The sequence below is a fragment of the Salvelinus fontinalis genome, chromosome 36 (genome assembly GCF_029448725.1).
Source record: "Salvelinus fontinalis isolate EN_2023a chromosome 36, ASM2944872v1, whole genome shotgun sequence".
In the NCBI taxonomy this organism is placed as follows: Eukaryota; Metazoa; Chordata; class Actinopteri; order Salmoniformes; family Salmonidae; genus Salvelinus; species Salvelinus fontinalis.
In genome coordinates this window covers 6,026,075-6,047,599 of record NC_074700.1, presented here as the reverse complement: position 1 = coordinate 6,047,599, position 21,525 = coordinate 6,026,075, and the positions used below count along the sequence as shown (strand labels likewise).

General features: G+C 42.5%; 1 protein-coding gene across 1 annotated transcript; it reads left to right on the top strand.

Moving 5' to 3' along the window:
* The first annotated feature begins 555 nt into the window (after nt 1-555).
* LOC129835080 (CAAX prenyl protease 2-like) lies at nt 556-16,496 on the top strand. The gene is made up of 8 exons (XM_055900448.1): nt 556-997; nt 2,373-2,475; nt 11,213-11,296; nt 11,372-11,450; nt 11,764-11,931; nt 12,275-12,346; nt 12,486-12,548; nt 12,774-16,496. Exons 1-8 carry the CDS (start codon nt 828-830, stop codon nt 13,001-13,003), a joined length of 969 nt encoding a protein of 322 aa, XP_055756423.1. The 5' UTR covers nt 556-827; the 3' UTR covers nt 13,004-16,496.
* Nucleotides 16,497-21,525: the final 5,029 nt, after the last annotated feature.

Below are 21,525 nucleotides of genomic sequence, written 5' to 3'. Positions count from 1 at the left end.
GCAACAGCATCAACTTCCGGTAGACAGGCGAAGCTAGTACCCTCAATTGAAAGGATACCGTTCGTTTACAGTATACCAACATTAACAAACAGTATATACTCATTAAGTACGTAGTATACCGTTTGTTAGTATGGGTATTCGAGCACAGCTCTCTTCTGTGGGACTCTATTGTGCGTTCATAAATTCACTCTGGCTATCTACTCCGATTTCAGAGCACTCGTCTGTGTGCCAGAGCGCAGAATAACTGATGCATTTATGAACGCTCAACACCGGTTGAATATGGCCGGTGTCAGTAAACGTCCAAAAAAAAGCGTAATTAAAGTGTTCCCAGCAGAACAGTTACAGTCACCAACGCTCTGGATAATATGAAAACTGCCTAACCAGCTCTGCCAGGGCGAGTAAAATGGTCAGAGTGAGGGAGGTGTTCTCTCATATATGTCTGGAGTTAGCTTGGGTTCTTGATTACCGTTGTGAGATCAGAACCCTCGGATCAACCCTACTCCTCGGCCAGAGCGTCCAGTGTGCGCTCTGAATTTACGAACTGACAATCTGACAACGCTCTGAATTTACGAACGCCCAGAGCGCACTCTGAGCCCTACTGGCACTCCAAAGTGAATTTACAAACGCACCCTATGATTGATCCTCAGTGCATTGATCATGGGAAGGTGTGCATCCGACGCAACGTGATGACGTTATATTATACCGCCAGGATATGTGATCGAGAACTGACATTTTTCTTATCTTGCTTTTATGAATCTTTTCACGAATTACTACACCACGACATAAGCTCTTCGTTTGAACACAACCATTGACTCTGTCCCCTCGCCATGGTAGAGGATGACGATTTAACGCCAAATCTTATGTCAAACCAAGTGTGGCGCGGCAATGGCGAGTTTGTTCCTCCAGACGGAATATGCTGGGTGTCTGTACTGTCCTGTTTGCTGCTTGCCTGCTCCTACGTCGGGAGTTTATACGTATGGAGAAGTGACTTACCCAGGTAAGCCTCGTGTTTATTCAATTTCTTTACTTTCTTGATTCGTAGAAAATGCTGCAGAGGAATGTGGGAGCTGTAGTTAGCTAGCCTGTCGGCGCCTGTTAGGTGGTAGCTAGCTAAATTGGGGAACTAAATAGCTAGCATGGCTTGCGTGCAGCAGTCTGGGGGCAATTCCATCGTAACAGAATGACGCTGAGACTCAAATCAAATTTTATTTGTCACATACACATTGTTAGCAGATGTTAATGCGAGTGTAGCGAAATGCTTGTACTTCTAGTTCCGAACATGCAGTAATATCTAACAAGTAATCTAACAATTTCACAACAGCTACCTTATACACACAAGTGTAAAGGAATGAGTAAGAATATGTACATAAAAATATATGGATGAGCGATGGCCGAACTCCGATTTTTCACCTTGAAATGTATGCCAAACAAAAATAATTGATTCCAAAGTTTAAAGAAACCATTACAACTCTATGCACAAGAACTGATTTTAACAATTTCCCCTGAACAGTTTACAAAAACATTTTACTTAAGAACAGTGCAGATGTACAGTTTTGTAACAGAATGACAGAATCTCCTCAGTTTGGGACCCACATTTTCAAAAAAACTCTGTTAAATATCTACTCTGAATTAAGATTAAAAGATGTCAGCAGAAAGAATGGGGTGTCAGCTATAATATGACACCTTGTGTTTTTAAAACTATTTTGGTTATATACTACAGTAAGTGAAGTTGATTAACACCTGTGGAAGGGAGGACAGTAGCAGGTGACTCAACTGGTTTGTGACTATCATTTCCCATTTTAGACAATTAATTGAAATCATTCTGTTAAAGATTTATTCAGTTACGGATTTTGTAACAGAATGACACATTTTAATCACTTAATAAATCATAAACAAAGTTGATATACCTACCAACTAGTATTTTCTTCTGACTATCTCATGAGTGAGAGAAATTAAGAAATATTTTAAAGATGTTTTTTTGTAACAGAATGACAAGACACTAGGCAATATTTCTTAAACTTACAGAAGGCAAATCATTTCAGCAACATTTAATAAATGTTGATATTAGTTGTCAGGGGTCTTAACTTCAACATTTATTCTGTTTTTGTGTTTTTAAAAGGCCTACCTGAATACTTTTTCTGGTAGATGTTATCTAAGAACCCCTTTTCGTCTGTTTGACCAGAAATCAAAGCCTTTGCTTATTCCATTATTTGCTGGTAAATTAGCAAGCAATCAAACGCATCTGGGTTTATTTATTTTGTTTCCTGCTGAACTACAGTATTATTATACTAGCTTCTGAGGGGTTTGTTTGTTTACAAAATGTAATTTTGACACGTGTCTGCTTGTGTGTCCGTCACGTGCTTGCCCCCCAGAGACCACCCGGCCGTTATCAAGAGGCGATTCACCAGTGTCCTGATCGTATCTGCCATGTCGCCTGTCTTCGTGTGGGCATGGAAAATGTACACTGGTGTGATGGTGAGTCTCTACACAGCACTGTCTCAGCAACCTTTATTTAACTAGGCAAGTCAGTTAAGAACAAATTTTTATTTAGAATGACAGCCTTCCCCGGGCAACGCCTGGCCAATTGTGCGCCGCCTTATGAAACCCAGCTATAGGCTGACTGCTATACTGCCCTACAAAGGCAAAGTGCATTGACTACGAATTTGGTTAAAATCTTTGATCTGTTTTAATCAGGGGAGAGCGACCCTTCTCATTGAAGCCACGGAAGTTCAGGGCTGACCGCATTAATGCAAGCATTGTTTGCAGAAAACAGGATCTCCCATTATAGTGAACGGAAAAATTGCAATCTTCGTGTAATCTTTTCTTTGGGGGGGGGGACAATGGTTGTACCAATAATTGCTTCTAATACACCTGTTGTATGTCCTTGAACTGATTTTATTTAAAAAATCACACGCAGAAGAATTCTAAGGATAAGTTAGTTGCTAATGGCAGCCTGCAGTACCCCGGGTCAGCCTTCAACTTTAGTTACACAATGAGAGGAGGCAGCACTGAGGTAGCCAGCCCCATCTCTTCCTGGGTCTTTTCTCAATTAGTTTGCTCAACTCCTGCTTCCTCTCTGGCCTCTCAGCAGTCAATGGCTCTGGATGAAGAGGAAAGACCCCAGCTGGGCCCCGAAGTGAGAGGGCCAGGAGGTATGCGGTCAACAATGCTTGACTCAGGGAGGAAGACGCCATGCATAGTCCCATGGGATGTTGGCTATCAACAACAAGGCAACTCCTATGACTAATTGGGAATGGGACGCAAGCGTAGGATTGATCACCCTGTCGCTGGCCGCCTTTGGGGAGGGTGTATAGTGTGAAAGGCCGAAACACCCTAGGAACCAAAGGTACACTACTGACGATGCGCTCCCCAAATTTCACCAGTCTTACTGTTCATGAACTCTTGGAAGTGCTTGCACAAAGGATAGTAACATCTCATCCTGTGTTCTTGGAATCTAATGGCAGCCTGCAGTACCCCGGGTCAGCATTCAACTTTAGTTACACAATGAGAGGAGGCAGCACTGAGGTAGCCAGCCCCATCACTTCCTGGGTCTTTTCTCAATTGGTTTGCTCAACTCCTGCTTCTCTGGCCACCTTTTGAAAAAGGTCAAAGGTAATCGAGGAGATGCTTTGAGGAGAGGGAAAGGGGACGAAAATGCATTTGTTAGAAATGAGACTCCCCTTCTCCAATCGCGTGTCAGTCAAATTACGTTTACAGGGTGGAATCCCAAAATATGTATAAAGTGATAAAAAATTAAATTGCTAGTTGTGAAATACATTTTATAGAAAATAAGTAAAATACAATTATTAAATGTTAGAGAAAACAATAGCTGATTCAAAGGGGGTGTGGCAGATTTCAAAACTCTTCTGCAAAGGATTCTGGTTGGAAACACTTGTGTTTCTTTGCCAAAAGGAGACTATCATGAGGGGAGGACCGTCTTCCATTTGCCTACTAATGTATTGACACTCTCCTCAACCACTTATGGGTTTACGGGTCACGGAGGAGGGAGGACGGACTTTTTCCCAAATTAGAAAAGGCCCTGGAGTAGCTCAAACTGCACATGTTATGTCTCCATGAGTCGCCATCGTAACCGACTTAATTTGGCTTCAATGCGCTAATGAGACTTTACATAGGAATAAGTGGTGTCGCGTGATCGATGGCTTTGTGTGTGTATGTACAGTTGAAGTCGGAAGTTTACATACACTTAGGTTGGAATCATTTAAAACTCGTTTTTCAACCACGCCAAAACTATTGTTTGTTAAAAACACATTTTTGGAAAGTCGGTTAAGACTTCTACTTTGTGCATGACACAAGTAATTTTTCCAACAATTGTTTACATACAGATTGTTTCACTTATAATTCACTGTATCACAATTCCAGTTGGTCAGAAGTTTACATACACTAAGTTCACTGTGCCTTTAAACAGCTTGGAAAATTCCAGAAAATGATGTCATGGCTTTAGATGCTTCTGATAGGCTAGTTGACTTCATTTGAGTCAATTGGAGGTGTACCTGTGGATGTATTTCAAGGCCTACCTTCAAACTCAGTGCCTCTTTGCTTGACATCATGGGAAAATCAAAAGAAATCAGCCAAGACCTCAGAAAAAAAATTGTAGACCTCCACAAGTCTGGTTCATGTTTGGGTGCAATTTCCAAACGCCTGAAGGTTCTGTCTTCTAGAGATGACCTTAATTTGGTGCGAAAAGTGCAAATCAATCCCAGAACAACAGCAAAAGACCTTGTGAAGATGCTGGAGGAAACAGGTACAAAAGTATCTATCCACAGTAAAACGAGTCCTATATCGACATAACCTTAAAAGGCCACTCGGCAAGGAAGAAGCCGCTCCTCCAAAACCGCCATAAAAAAGCCAGACTACGGTTTGCAACTGCACATGGGGACAAAGATTGTACTTTTTGGAGAAATGTCCTTTGGTTCTGATGAAACAAAAATGTTTGGCCATAATGACCATCGTTATGTTTGGAGGAAAAAGGGGGATGCTTGCAAGCCGAAGAACACCATCCCAACTGTGAAGCACAGGGGTGGCAGCATCATGTTTTGGGGGTGCTTTGCTGCAGGAGGGACTGGTGCACTTCACAAAATAGATGGCATCATGATGATGGAAAATTAGGTACATATATTGAAGCAACATCTCAAGACATCAGTCGGGAAATTAAAGCTTGGTCGCAAATGGGTCTTCCAAATGGACAATGACCCCAAGCATACTTCCAAAGTTGTGGCAAAATGGCTTAAGGACAACAAAGTCAAGGTATTGGAGTGGCCATCACAAAGCCCTGACCTCAATCCTATAGAACATTTGTGGGCAGAACTGAAAAAGCGTGTGTGAGCAAGGAGGCCTACAAACCTGGCTCAGTTACACCAGCTCTGTCAGGAGGAATGGGCCAAAATTCACCCAACTTATTGTGGGAAGCTTGTGGAAGGCTACCCGAAACATTTGACTCAAGTTAAACGCAATGCTACCAAATACTAATTGAGTGTATGTAAACTTCTGACCCACCGGGAATGTGATGAAATACATAAATCATTCTCTCTACTATTATTCTGACATTTCATATTCTTAAAATAAAGTGGTGATCCTAACTGACTTAAGACAGGGCATTTTTACTATGATTACATGTCAGGAATTGTGAAACTGAGTTTAAATGTATTTGGCTAAGGTGTATGTAAACTTACACACATTATGTGTGTGTGTCATTGGTTGTAATGACCCCCCCCCCCCCCCCCCCCCCCCACACACACACACACACACAAAATAAGTCTATTTTTCCAAATTGGCACATCCTATTTGTTTTAATCAAATCAACTATATTCACGGAGTTTGTTTGATGCTTTAGGCACCCTGTTTGATTAAATAATTAACCACAAATAACTAGAGGGTGTCCAACCTGCAATTGATTTGATTGTGCCCGGCTAGGCTCAGACTTGCTGCGCTGTGTTAAAAAAAAGGAAAAAAAAGACAGCGAGTGACTGTGACTAGCACCCGTTGTCTCTCTCTCCTCCCAGCTGCAGCGAACACCACAGAACATCAACGTGTTTATCGCGCTGTCCGTGTTGCAGAAGCGGCAACATAATTACAGCCGTGTGACTAGAAAGTTGTATCGGAAATCCCTAATTTGTTTAGGAAAAACATTCCTTAATCCCTCAATCCTTGCTCTCTTTACGTGACACGTATGCACGTGACCAAAGCCCTATTCGCACGGGACTAGTATTACTAGAGGACGTTGGCTATGTAATTATTACTCCAGAATGTCGGTTATTCCAGAGGACGATTCAGACAGGATTAATTTTTACTGTAATACATTTTTCTCCAATAAATGTACAGTTATGACGGAAGCCTAGAGGTTTTTATTGCATGAAGATACAGTATTTCAACATGTTCAGCTGGTAGGGCCACACTGTTAACACTAGCTTGGTTCCCAAGTTTCTAAACCATACCAGACCATCTTTCCTATAGTGTCGCTATAATATTTGAATTGAGGAAGTGTGATATTTTAGCGATCCGCAGTAGATGTCCTAAATGCCCCCGGCCTTCAGATGGGAGCTAAACAGTGCAATTGCACTTGAGATGCATTTGGATGAGAAAGTTAACTGTTTGGAAATGGTAAATTAGGTCAGTTGTATGCTGCTGCTTTTGCGATCTATGAACAGCAAGGGTTGCATTACATAGGCTCAATATTTTTTTACTGATGCAGTTGAGCAATATTAAATTCATACGCACAAAACATATAAACAGAAGCATTCTGTGAAAGTTGATAGGCAACATGTACTGTAGGCCATTCATATATAGTTTATGCGCAGCGCTTAGATCAGTTGATCTAATCAGTTATTGTTTTCTTGCGCAAACCACAAGCAACACCCGACAAACTCAGACCTTTCTCTCAAAACACAGGGATGTCGATTCGCACCGGATTAGGATTACCAGAGGAGTTCGGCAAAAAACGGTATTATTCTGGCTAGAATTGTTACTGTCCTGCCATGTAACTGATATGGCAGATTCGGACGTGACTAAAATTGTGTTTTGTGCTCGTCCACATAATTACATTACCCGACCTACATTAAGACTAAACACGATGTGCTTATAAGGCCTACAGCTCGATTGTGGTGATACAAGGCTGCTATACTAAGCCTACTAATGATATGAATTATTATTCTAATATTCATAAGCAGCAGATCAAGAAAAATTAGCATTATTATTATACATTTCTCTGACAAAAGTGTAAACATTAAATACACTATAAATAATAACAGAAGCTGTTCCAACGAAAAAAAGTGTAAAGCCTATATAACAGCAAAGCCAAGATTAAAAATAGCCACATTTGTTTACTTGACATGTCGTTAGGCTTGGTGCTCACGGAATCAGTAGGCTATTAAACAAACGCTCAAACAGGCAACAGAAGCAGGCTCTGTCTTATTTCTGTAGATACAGTACCAGTCAAAGTTTGGACACACCTACTCATTTTCTACATTAAAGAATAATAGTGGAGACATCAAAAATATGAAATAACACATGTCGTAACCCCAAAAGTGTAAAACAAATCAAAATATATTTTAGATTTTTCAAAGTAGCCACCGTTTGCCTTGACTGCTTTGCACACTTTTGTGTGTTCTCTCAACCAGCTTCATGAGGAATGCTTTTCCAAGAGTCTTGAAGGAGTCCCCACATATGCTGAGCACTTGTTGGCTGCTTTTCCTTCGCTCTGCGGCCCAACTCATCCCAAACCACCTCAATTGGGGTGAGGTTGGGTGAATGTGGAGGCCAGGTCAAATAGCCCTTACACAACCTGGAGGTGTTTTGGGTCATTGTCTTGTTGAAAAACAAATGATAGTCCCACAAAGCGCAAACCAGATGGGATGACGTATCGCTGCAGAATGCTGTGGTAGCCATGCTGGTTAAGTGTGCCTTGAATTCTAAATACACTGCTCAAAAAAATAAAGGGAACACTTAAACAACACAATGTAACTCCAAGTCAATCACACTTCTATGAAATCAAACTGTCCACTTAGGAAGCAACACTGATTGACAATAAATTTCACATGCTGTTGTGCAAATGGAATAGACAAAAGGTGGAAATTATAGGCAATTAGCAAGACACCCCCCAAAACAGGAGTGATTCTGCAGGTGGTGACCACAGACCACTTCTCAGTTCCTATGCTTCCTGGCTGATGTTTTGGTCACTTTTGAATGCTGGCGGTGCTCTCACTCTAGTGGTAGCATGAGACGGAGTCTACAACCCACACAAGTGGCTCAGGTAGTGCAGTTCATCCCGGATGGCACATCAATGCGAACTGGGGCAAAAAGGTTTGCTGTGTCTGTCAGAGTAGTGTCCAGAGCATGCAGGCGCTACCAGGAGACAGGCCAGTACATCAGGAGACGTGGAGGAGGCCGTAGGAGGGCAACAACCCAGCAGCAGGACCGCTACCTCCGCCTTTGTGCAAGGAGGTGCACTGCCAGCGCCCTGCAAAATGACCTCCAGCAGGCCACAAATGTGCATGTGTCTGCTCAAACGGTCAGAAACAGACTCCATGAGGGTGGTATGAGGGCCCGACGTCCACAGGTGGGGGTTGTGCTTACAGCCCAACACCGTGCAGGACGTTTGGCATTTGCCAGAGAACACCAAGATTGGCATATTCGTCACTGGCACCCTGTGCTCTTCACAGATGAAAGCAGGTTCACACTGAACACATGAGCACATGTGACAGACGTGACAGAGTCTGAAGACGCCGTGGAGAACGTTCTGCTGCCTGCAACATCCTCCAGCATGACCGGTTTGGCGATGGGTCAGTCATGGTGTGGGGTGGCATTTCTTTGTGGGGCCGCACAGCCCTCCATGTACTCACGAGAGGTAGCCCGACTGCCATTAGGTACCGAGATGAGATCCTCAGACCCCTTGTGAGAACATATGCTGACACATGCACATTTGTGGCCTGCGGGAGGTCATTTTGCAGGGCTCTGGCAGTGCACCTCCTTGCACAAAGGCGGAGGTAGCGGTCCTGCTGCTGGGTTGTTGCCCTCCTACGGCCTCCTCCACGTCTCCTGATGTACTGGCCTGTCTCCTGGTAGCGCCTCCATGCTCTGGACACTACGCTGACAGACACAGCAAACCTTTTTGCCACAGCTCGCATTGATGTGCCATCATGGATGAACTGCACTACCTGAGCCACTTGTGTGGGTTGTAGACTACGTCTCATGCTACCAATAGAGTGAGAGCACCGCCAGCATTCAAAAGTGACCAAAACATCAGCCAGGAAGCATAGGAACTGAGAAGTGGTCTGTGGTCACCACCTGCAGAATCACTCCTTTTTTGGGGGTGTCTTGCTAATTGCCTATAATTTCCACCTTTTGTCTATTCCATTTGCACAACAGCATGTTACATTTATTGTCAATCAGTGTTGCTTCCTAAGTGGACAGTTTGATTTCACAGAAGTGTGATTGACTTGGAGTTACATTGTGTTGTTTAAGTGTTCCCTTTATTTTTTTGAGCAGTGTATTATAATTAAGTCTATGATTTGATAGAGCAGTCTGACTGAGTGGTGGTAGGCAGCAGCAGGCTCGTAGGCATTCATTCAAACAGCACTTTCCTGCATTTGTCAGCAGCTCTTCGCTGTGCTTCAAGCATTGTGCTGTTTATGACTTCAAGCCTATCAACTCCCGAGATTAGGCTGGCAATACTAAAGTGCCTATAAGAACATCCAATAGTCAAAGGTATATGAAATACAAATGGTATAGAGAGAAATAGTCCTATAATTCCTACAATAACTACAACCTAAAACTTCTCACCTGGGAATATTGAAGACTCTTGTTTAAAGGAACCACCAGCTTTCATATGTTCTCATGTTCTGAGCAAGGAACTTAAACGTTAGCTTTTTTTACATGGCAGATATTGCACTTTTACTTTCTTCTCCAACACTTTGTTTTTGCATTATTTAAACCAAATTGAACATGTTTCATTATTTATTTGAGACTAAATTGATTTTATTGATGTATTATATTAAGTTAAAACAAGTGTTCATTCAGTATTGTTGTAATTGTCATTATTACAAATATATATAAATATAAAAATCGGGCGATTTTAATCGGTTTCGGCTTTTTTTGGTCCTCCAATAACCGATATCGGCGTTGAAAAATCCTAGTCGGTCGACCTCTAACTAGAACAGGGATAGGGTAGGCCGCCTTCTCGTTGGAGTGAGCAGCTGCGTCTCCCGCACTGTGGGCACAGTTATCTGAATTGTAGATCATTATCATATGCAGTTACATGCATAAATGTTAGGCTGAAGGAGAGGACTCATCAATTCCGTCACTACAGATTCAAGTCATTTTTTTGAATAAAAAATAAAAACCGTTGATTCGTAAGGTTTGAATCATTTTTCTTATGGATGCATGCCTTATTTGGATTGGTTTGGGCTCCCGCTAACCGATGCACTGGAATCTTAAACTTTTTATGACGTAGTGGTGGAGTGTCGACTCAAAAAATTGATTCCTCGACTCCTTGCACATCGACTCCCATTTCTTTGTGTCAATATTAGATTCCACTAGGAATTCAGTATTCAGTATTTTTGAAACCGAGGCGACTGATTTTAGTTGCCGTACTTCCGAGAACACAAACACTCGCACCTTTCACAGTGAGCGAGGGAGAGAGAGGGGCACAGTATAGGCAGGTCGGCCACCAGGCAGACGGAGTCAAAAGCTGTATCTTGCAATTTTTTGGCCTTGTAGTTTCTCAACTTCAATAAAGCAGGGCCTAGGATACTGAGATGAGTGTGATGCAACACTATGCTGTCACACAGACACAGACACACAGTGTTTGCTCTCATGTGCACGGGTTCGCTTCACGCTGTTCACAGCATGGTAGCCAGGGCTTCAAAACAGAGGAGAAGTTGAGCCTCGCGCTTCAACGCTCTTAGTTGTTGCGGAAATTTACCCACTATGTTGTCTACTTTCTACCTTTAAATTACACAACTTTCCTCAGGCCTTTATAGCCTAGCGTCTAGTTAGGCTATAACACAGAATATAAGGTTTTGGGATTACTGCACTGTGCTTTTAATTTTCCAGGGCAAGAAAAACATCCAAGCTGTTTTTCGGTTAGCGATTTTTCTTTTTGTTTAAAGTTTTTTAACGTTTAAACGTTCACATCCCTAATACACATGAAAACATTTCCATGAATTCCATCAGTATGTCTCCTTTTGTTCTTCCACAGTCTGGTCCCTCGTTGCTGGCTCTGATGGGCATTCGCTTTGAGGGCCTCATCCCAGCCATCATACTGCCTCTGCTGCTCACCATGGTAATAGAAACTCGCTTTGATCGACCTCTGCCTATGGTCTGACCGTTAGTTGACCTCTGACCTTTGCCCTGGTAGGTCCTGTTCGTTGGCCCCCTGATCCAGCTGGCTATGGACTGCCCCTGGGGCTTCATGGATGGGATACGGGTGACTTTTGGTGAGAGACTGTCTGGAGATTATTATTCACCCAATATGTCTATTACTGTGTTATCCTGGAGTGGAGACTATTCATTTCTGCTATATGTCAAATTTAGATTATGGCCTAAATACTAACCTACGATTTGCACGCTTAACTTGAGTTTTGTTCAAACCTCCCACGGACACCAATGCATGATTTATAAGTTAAGTGTGCCGATCTCAAAGTAGGATTCAGCCCTAAGTGCATCCATTTTTCCTAGACGTGTACAGTATCTCTCACACGCACAATATCGCATACCTCATCTCTCTAAAGCTTTCTCTCCCTTCCACAGACCCGTGGTTCTGGGCTCTGTGCCTCAGTGACATGCGCTGGCTGAGGAACCAGGTGGTGGCCCCTCTGACTGAGGAGCTGGTGTTTAGGGCCTGTATGCTGCCCATGCTGGTACCCTGCACCAGTCCTTCCACTGCCATCTTCACCTGCCCCCTCTTCTTCGGAGTGGGTGAGTCCCATCCAAAAAACAGCACAGGGTGATCTTCTAGATCTTTCCTCGATCCCAACTGAAAAAAAATAGCAAATTAATTAGAACAACTCTTAAAATGTGTGTGTCTGATATGTAAGTCTACGTCCGTGCCATGTACTACATTTAAATTTGCGGTGTATATATGCGAAGATGAGCGTTTTTATAAGGGGAATATGATTTAACCTGTGTTTTGTAAACTGCTGGATGCAATCAATTGTGAGTTGCAGTGTTCTGAACTCTCCTAGGATAGTGTGCCGTTCCCAACTATTTGAAAAATAATGGTGATTTTGCTTGTGCAAAATGTCAACCGTTTTCTTCGCAGCCCACTTTCATCACGTGATCGAGCTGCTGCGTTTCAGACAGGGCACCCTGTCTGGGATCTTTCTCGCTGCAGGTAAGGACCATACGATATTCATTGTTCTTCTACCTTCACTTCCCTGTGCTGCTAGCTTGTTATGCCTTTCTTTTCCCATGCGCCATTAGATTGTTTAGGAGTGGTTAGTTAATGACTTGTTGTGCTGTTTGCTTTGCAGTATTCCAGTTCTCTTACACCGCTGTCTTTGGAGCTTACACTGCCTTCATATTCATCAGAACAGGCGAGCCTACAGTTTCTCTCTTTCTGGTGTACTGAAAACACACACGCCTAATATATATATGATTCATTTTGTTTCAGATAGTGAAAGCTCTACATAAATGCTATGTCTCAAGGCACTTCACATTGATTGGGACTAACTCAGCCCATCCACTACTACTGTGTACTGTAATGCCAACCTGTATGCATAATATGCAGTCTTGTCATTCCCTTCCCTTCTGGTCGTCAGGTCACCTGGTGGGGCCGGTGCTGTGCCACTCGTTCTGTAACCACATGGGCTTCCCTGCCCTAGGCGTGGCCCTGGAGCACCCCCACCGCCTCACCGTCCTGTCCTGCTACTTGCTGGGGGTCCTCCTTTTCCTTCTTCTCCTCTTCCCCCTCACGGACCCCATCTTCTACGGCCTTCCCACCCCCGTCTGCACCCTGGCCTCCGTCCCCAGTTCCCTCTGCGTCTCCTGATCCCACCCCCACCATACACCCCTCTGTATTAGATGGACCGATCCACTGAGCGGGTCGCCACCACCAGCCAAAAGGAGGAGCGGTCCAAGTGGTCCAAGAACGAGGGGTGTTTTAGCTCTTCGGTCATGCCCGCTTGAGTGTGTTTTCTCTGTTGGGATGTGGGAAGGTGAGCAGAAGTGAGGGTTTAGGGGTATGTCAGGTATGGACACTCAATGCTATGTGTTGTCTCTACTATGTATGCTGCTGGGGGGGAGCAGGGTAACTTAAATAGCCATTCCTTATGTTCAGGTCGCATTGGCTTTCAGTCGGTCAGTTAGCCAGTCAGTCAATAGGCCTACGTTGTCTGTAGTGTAGACTCAACAAGGAACACTATCTGGCTGATAAACTCATGACGCGAGGCGCTGTAGTAGTAATACATTTTAGTGGTGAATGCGCCAGTGTTTTTCATAGGTCCTAGATGCTGAATAAGAGTGTTTATTTACACATCTGCATGTTTCTATAATGTAGTGTTTGTTTTATTGGTGGGGGATGTTGAGGGTTGGGCTGGATTGTTACTATTGTAAAGGGTTGGACGTGCAGACAGTTCCCCCCCCCCCCCCCCCCCAAATGACCTCTTCTATGACAGTTTAGCCACGATTCTCTCAGCTTTTAACTCGAGCTGATATGTGAATTGGCTGCAAAGCCTTTCTATCCAGCTGTTTAAGACGCCAGACAATTCGTGTTAGGCGATATCACAAAGGGTACAGTCTTTACCCAGCCCTGTATTCAATCATTCACTCTAGTTGATGCTCATTCCAAATATCCATTCCAAGTCATGCAGACAGAAGCCTATAATCACTAAGCTAACAATACCATTGCTCATTTGTTGGGCCAGGAGTATTTCCCTGACCACGTGAACCTGGTCAGGAAAGACTCTGGGGCCCCTACCATTCGCTTCACACACAGTTCTACCCAGGGTTATCCATGTTAGTTTTATTTGAGTGTTTAAAGGGGGAATTACCTTAAGCTGGGGTGCGATGACAGACCGTTTCCCCCTCAAGGGACTCAAACCCTCTAGAACACTCAGGTGTAGTCATATGTATGTGTTTTTGAATGCTCTCTACCCACTACTTCGCATGCTGCTACATGGTACAATATGGATGTCAGACAAGACGACACGTTTACACTCTTCGCACACACCGAGCTATACTCCAAAAGAAGATAATGTACAGACTCAGACAGTGTTGCATCGCAATGTTTATCCACTTACTCACTCATCTCAACTGAAACTTTGCATCGTTTTTTTGAAAATGCGTTACTTATTTGACCAGGCTGTGACCATTGTCGTCCATTTCACTGTATAGACGGGGCGTTTAGGTGACAATTTGGCTTTAGATTATTATTTTTTCAATTATTTTATTTAAAAAAAAAAAAAAACAGATTTGACACATATTTAGCAGTTGTTACTGCGGGTGTAGCGAAATGCTTGGTTGTTTGTGGATTTTTACGGGGAACGCTAATGGACTTTTCCCCCTTTTTTATGAACCCGGCGCAATACTATGTTACAACTCCAGTTGACTAGAACAGAAGTGTAGAGTGGTTTATAAACTAGAAGATTGCATCACACTGAATGTATTGAAATAGGATGTCAAGGCAAATGAATTAACCGATCGTTTTGTAAACAGACTTCACTGTGTAAATTGGATCCATATTTTTGAAGAGGCCCCTGCAAAAGGCTCTTAACATTCACTGACAGAAAGATAGATCTGTGAAGCTTTCTACCACAGCAGCGAGGAGTTGTCAGTCAGCATGTGTACTGTATAATCTATGAAGTATTTACATTACGCTCTTCAGCAATAACTTAGTGGATGGAAAAGGACCAAAATCAGGGAATTATCTGAAATAGCTGTATATATGTGAATAAAAAAAAATATATGCCCATTCCTGTCGTTTAGAGATGGAATGTTAAATACTATGGTGCTTGGAGGTTTTGACATCAGAATAATGATCAGCCAGTATTTTGAGTAGATTGTTTGTTAAAGCCGATCTCAGATGGGCCATATATCCCCAAGTTGAAGGTTTTAATATGCATTCTCTTGAATAAACCTGCAGCGTGCATGCATCCAGACTGGCTGTAATGATCTAACATGTACGCCAGGGAGCGCCAGAGTACCATGTCTGGGTGTTGTGCTGTAGAAATGTGAATCACAGGAACCTGGGACCTTCGCATAACTGTTCATTAGGTTTCTCTGATGGGTGGTCATCCGTCACTTGAAAAAACCAATCAGTTTTTTTTTTTTTTTTTTTTCCCTCTTGCCTCTTCCTCACATCACACGGCGCCCCGTCCCAATAGAGAAGTTGTATATAGTCCTAGAGAGGAAAGGGGAGTTTGACCCTAAGAACTTAGATAGCTACCTGTCTCTCTGTTGAGCATTCTCTCTGATCAATTAAACAAAGACTCTAGCCTTTATTTTTAGAGTCAAAGTCTAAACTATCTCGCTGTCTCCGTCTCACATCCAGAACGATGCCCTTGAATGCTTTTGCCTGAGGCGTTGGCCTAGCCCCTAGAAAACCATTTCGGGAGTTCAATCAATCACTGGTTTCGGAGAATCAGAGATGTTTACCCCTACAGAGACATGCTGTCAGGTTCAGGTAGCTGATAGATTTACTTTGTTGTGGAAATTCACATTCTCAATGTCGAAGCTGTGTTGAATTTGTATTAGGTAGGGTCAGAAGAAGCACATGTAGAGAGATGTTTCATCAGCGCTCAACCGTTGCTTATCATTCTCCCACATCATCAACATTGTACCCTTTTGGAAAAGAGACATTTTTCGTAAATATTGTCCCCGGCTCGTATTGTATGAATCCTGCCTTAGGATTCACACTTTAGGCTACTTCTCACCACTGGTTCTTACTTTATTTCCCTGTCATTGACTTGAATTGAAATCCGGTCGACATAACTAGGCTTCAGAAATGCCGACTCCACTTTCCTGCTGAAAACACTGTCACGTTGTATGTATTTATCTTCATTTGTCTCTCACATGTCCTAGCAAAACAATCGTATCAACAGTACTCTAAGTAGTGACTTACAGTATATGCATAGAGCGAAAACACAGCAGTAGAGACAGGAATATATATATTTTTGTAACTGAATATGTAGCTCTGCTATTTTAGTAAAACGACACAACAGAATGATTTTAAAGCTTGGATTTTTCACTCGTTGAATACTTGCTCTGACTCTGACCTGGTTGTAAAAAAAAAAACAACTCTTATCCAGATGTTTTTATTGAAGACTTTATTTTGTAAATCAAATCTATTTTGGTGACATGGACTTGAATGTACTGATATGTGCATGTGTATTTTGTGTGTGCAATGCCATTTTTTCGGAGACTTACCCATCTTGAATGGCCAGTGTTTTTATGATGACAATCTTTTATGGGATCTTATAGAAATCACACACTGCAAAAGAATCTCAGCCATTCGTAAATAAACTCATCTAATTTTATAAATCGTCTCTAGGTGTTTCGTCATGTTTTTGTGCCCGATGTTGTGCTTCTCACTGAAATCAATGACTGAATCGTTTGAATTCCTGGATCTGTCGCAAGTTGTTGAATGTTCTATGTAATGATTGTATTGAGTCTGTTTCTGATGACAGATTTCACCCTTTGGTTAGGAACAACATATCAAAGTTTGTAGTGCTGAAAGTTAGCCAACCGTATAAGCTAGACCTATAGTCCATATGGTATTGATCATCAAATTTAATTTGTCTTGATTTTCTTTTAATGACCAGGTAGATACCTTTCCTCTTAGTCCTTATACAAATACTTTAGTTGTGTAACTAAAATCTACATGTATATTGTTCCTGGCAGACTTAATACCACACTTGTGTCATCACAAGAACAGCCCAGCAGATGATTTAATCATTAGTTAAAGGCCAGGCTCCATTCAATGGTGCTGCAGACACTTTTACACGATGTAAAGTTGTTGTCGCTTTGTTATAGTCATCCTGGGGGATGAGTAGACGCACAGAGATGGTAATCAGCCATTGCAGAAAGGGGATGTGAGGAAACCTCGTTGGCTGAAACTTTAGCTTGCTGAAAGTAGTATCCATTATACTGTAGTAGCTCCCCAGAGTGCGTGTTTTTAATGCGATGGTGTGTGTGGTACGCTGATGTATTTTGTTTGTCATCCCCACACAGTTATTTTGAATTTAACAATATGTCCTGGGAGGAGGTTTCTTTTAATTTTAAAGATGTTATCTCCGTTCCCCGTCTTTATTTCTGTGGTCTGGATCCATCAAGCATGGATTCTTATTATGTTTTCTGGTGGTGTTCTAGTTATTCCACCTGCCTAGTTTATTTTCTGCACCACACTCAAGACCCCCGTGGCCTTTGTCATATTGTACCTCACCCATTTCTTTATCTGTCGTCATACACTTTGCAAAACTCTATTTTTCTAACGCTGCCCGTGTTCAAGGGCTGAGTGAGAGTGTGTGTCATACGCGTGGGTGTAGGCCTACATGAGACTCCCATCATGGGTTTTTTATGATGTCTGTGTCATTCAATTCCACTTACTGTCTCGTATGAAAGGAGCTGATTATGGAGTTGCCAGCATTACTCCAATAAAGCTTGACATCTTCGCCTGTTTGTCGTTTAGATTCCTCCTCACTGGAATATGGGTACGACTATGAAATAAATCAAATCAAATCAAATTTATTAGTCACATACACATGGTTAGCAGATGTTAATGCGAGTGTAGCGAAATGCTTGTGCTTCTAGTTCCGACAATGCAGTAATAACAAGTAATCTAACCTAACAATTCCGCAACTACTACCTTATACACGCAAGTGTAAAGGGATAAAGAATATGTACATAAAGATATATGAATGAGTGATGGTACAGACGGCATAGGCAAGGTGCAGTAGATGGTATAGAGTACGGTATATACCTATGAGATGAGTACTGTAGGGTATGTAAACATAAAGTGGCATAGTTTAAAGTGGCTAGTGGTCCATGTATTACATAAGATGGCAAGATGCAGTAGATGATATAGAGTACAGTATATACATATGAGATGTGTAATGTAGGGTATGTAAACATTAGGTGGCATTGTTTAAAGTGGCTGGTGGTACATTTTTACATAATTTCCTTCAATTCCCATTTTTAAGGTGGCTGGAGCTGAGTCAGTTTGTTGGCAGCGGCCGCTAAATGTTAGTGGTGGCTGTTTAACAGTCTGATGGCCTTGAGATAGAAGCTGTTTTTCAGTCTCTCGGTCCCTGCTTTGATGCACTTGTACTGACCTCGCCTTCTGGATGATAGCGGGGTGAACAGGTAGTGGCTTGGGTGATAACCCAGTGAATTACGACGTATCAATACTGAAGGTTTTTACACCAATGATTTGAGTCTTGGCAGCCATTGGAATGCCATCTGCAGGTTATCATTCATACTGATGTATGGGTCTGGTTATTTCTTTTTACTGGCCTTCCTTCTGCAGCTTCCAGATGTGTTGTTTCTCTTGTTCTCTAAATCCTAACCCCTTTTAACTGTACTTTCAGAGTATTGCTGTGAGACAGCGGGGGATTGTTTTTGCTCAGTTGCTCAGAAACCATAGAGAAGTATTACTGTATATTGGCCCATAACCTTCATAACACCAAGTTCCTAGTACTTCAAATCCCATGATGAATGAGCTAGACGTCCTGGTTAGATACAGTAATCTGTGGAAATGTGATAATCTACCCTAGTGTTACAGGCTCTTCAAACATACAGCTTTGAAAGTAAATTTCATGAAGTACCTCCAGTTTGTGACTGAATTGTTAAGATTAGGGACAGTGTGGGTTGATGACTACCAGAACTCTATCCCTCCATTCTGCCATCCCTCTCTCCATCCCCCCCTAACAAAGTGTCCTCTTCAACCCAGACTACCTGCCTATTGATCACCTCGTCCTTCGCAATGTCTCTCTTCCTCAATTCTTTCGAGGGCCTGGGTAATCAAAGTGACAATGTTGAGGACAGACTGGGGAAAGCGAGAAGAAAGAGAGAGAGATGTGCCCGGTTCCACGAGGGCAAAAGGGGCCTTAGCCCTCTGTTGAAACTTGTGCCAACTCAGTTTTAGTTTTATGTCCCTAATTTAAAAATGTAAAAAAAGTTCAAATGATTGAGTGACAGGTTGGCGCCAAATCTGTATCTTCGCTGCGAGGTGTCAGCACCATGGAAAGAGCGCGCTGCAGAGTTTGTGTGTAGGGGGTTATGTAAAGCCTCTGGGCGGTTTGGTAGGACTCCTTTGGGTTTCCATAAAAAGCGGAGGAAACACTGCTCATCTATGGTAGGCTACGTGAATAACGAGATATGCCTCCGCCTGTAATTTTTTATTTATAAGGACGGGTCAGGCTTAGTTGAAGCTGCTTCACTCGACTGTCTCACGCCCCACCACTACACAGTTAGCTTCTTAGCTAGCTATAAAAGGCGTTTGTGTTATTAGCCTATTTAGCTCTAACCAACTAATTTGCCACTGCCACCATGGATATCAGAAATGAAACCACCAATGCCGCCGCCAAGCACAGCAGCGTCGATGCTGTCGAGCTCTGCTAGTTCGGCGTGAAGAACCCCCCCCCCCTTCCACAAGTGCCGCCAGGGTGATGGCTCCATAGTTCCCTCCACCCCCGACTGTTCATGACGATACTGGAACAGAGGAGCCAGCCCAGGTTAGCCTAGAGTCCTACAGCCGCAGGTTTTCTGTCCAAAAGGTTAATTTAATAGCAACTGGTTATAGGAAGAGTGGCTGGAATAACGCAGCCAAGGCCTTCGCCCAAGGCGGGTATTCTGACTGGAAGCGTGCTATTGATAAAACCAAAGGATTCGCTAGGCACTGCGGTAAAATAACTAGTTTATTATGCTTTATTCACATAGCCTGTTTGTAATAGGTGAATTACTCGTTCTATCTTGTAGCGTACCTTAATATCTATTGCCGAATAGGCATTGCTTTACTGTGTAGGGCGCTGTCCATTGTGCTGATACAATTTAGCGGAGATGGGTTATAGATTTTGCGTCAACCTGTCACTACAAAAGCTCTCAATGGTCTCGGAGTTTCTGCATATGAACTTTGTTTATTGTGGTATAGCTTGAGTTGGAGTTTGATGTTGAGGGTTAACGGCATTAGATAGGGTGGGCGAGGGCTTACTGTAATCTGTGTGTGTGCTTGCGTGCATTCTCACCTCCTCAGGGGCACCTGGAGCTGTTTACCGCTAAACATTAATGTTTAACCTCACTGTCAATGCTATGAATCATGAGTGCCTGGGAGGACGATTTTCTCTTCCAATGGAAAATGTCAGCCCTCTGTTTGAAAAGAGAGACCAGGAGACATGAGCATGCACAGGTCAACAAAGTATCCCGTTTGTCTATGTTTTTCCAAATGTCTATGGGTGAAGTCAAGTAAATGTCGGTTTTTGACATTTTAAGTTGACACTGTTAGCTAACTCTGTGTTGGTCTGTTTCACATCTATTAAGTTAAGGGTTAAAGGGAAACTCCACTCAAAACTATCTTTTTGTTATTTTCTTTCAGTAGTTCTCTGTTGATACAGTCCTAAAATGTTTTGCATGTCAAGTTTTCAAGATATTGGACATTCAAGAAACAGTGTCACTGGCCACATCATCATGAGATTGCAAAATACATCAAACTTGACTGTTGACATGCAAAACATTGTGGTACTGTATCAACAGTGGACTAATTGTTAAAAATACAAAACAAACATGTTTTTTGAGAGGAGTTCCCAGGAATAGGGAAAAAAATAGTTAAGTTTAGGAATGAATTCAGATTGAGTGTAACCTTTTACACTCGTGGGAATTGGCCTATATGGATAGAGCTAAATTTAAATGTTTCTTACAGAAAGAATTATGAAAAGTATATGCATAACCATGGTAGCAATTGAAAGGGAACAGTTTGGAGGTTATGGGGAAATTATTAAACCAAATTTGACGACACAACAGTTCACCTGACAAAAGACTGAATCCAAACATTACACTGAGTTTGTGCCTTTTACATTTACTGTACTTTTCGCTGCATTTGTTGATAATGTTCAGTAATATGGAAAATGTGGGGTAGGTGCAACATAAGACGCAAGGGATTGATTGAGAGGAATAAGTGGTGTCTGTAAGTGGACACACACCTCTCCAAAGTGTGCACGGTTCCTATGTAAGATCAATGCGCTTTCACGACTCGAAGTCTTCAACGATAAGGTGCTTTTTTGAGCTCTCCCAGCTGTGCCGTTGAGGAACTTGAGCAAGCGGACTTGCAGTTGTTTTGTTTGGAACACAACATTGCATCCCTGCCGTCACACGATAACCGTTATTGTTTACGCAATCCAAAAACGGCCCATTATAAATCTCAATCTGGGTCAGTTGGACATATTTTGAACAGTGACGTGTATTCTTGGATGCCAAGGGAAGCCAGGCTTGTCTGGTCCAAACGAGTATGACATTGTTGCCTCCTGTTTTTAATAAAAAATGTATTGAACCTTTATTTAAACAAGGAGTCACATTGAGATTAAA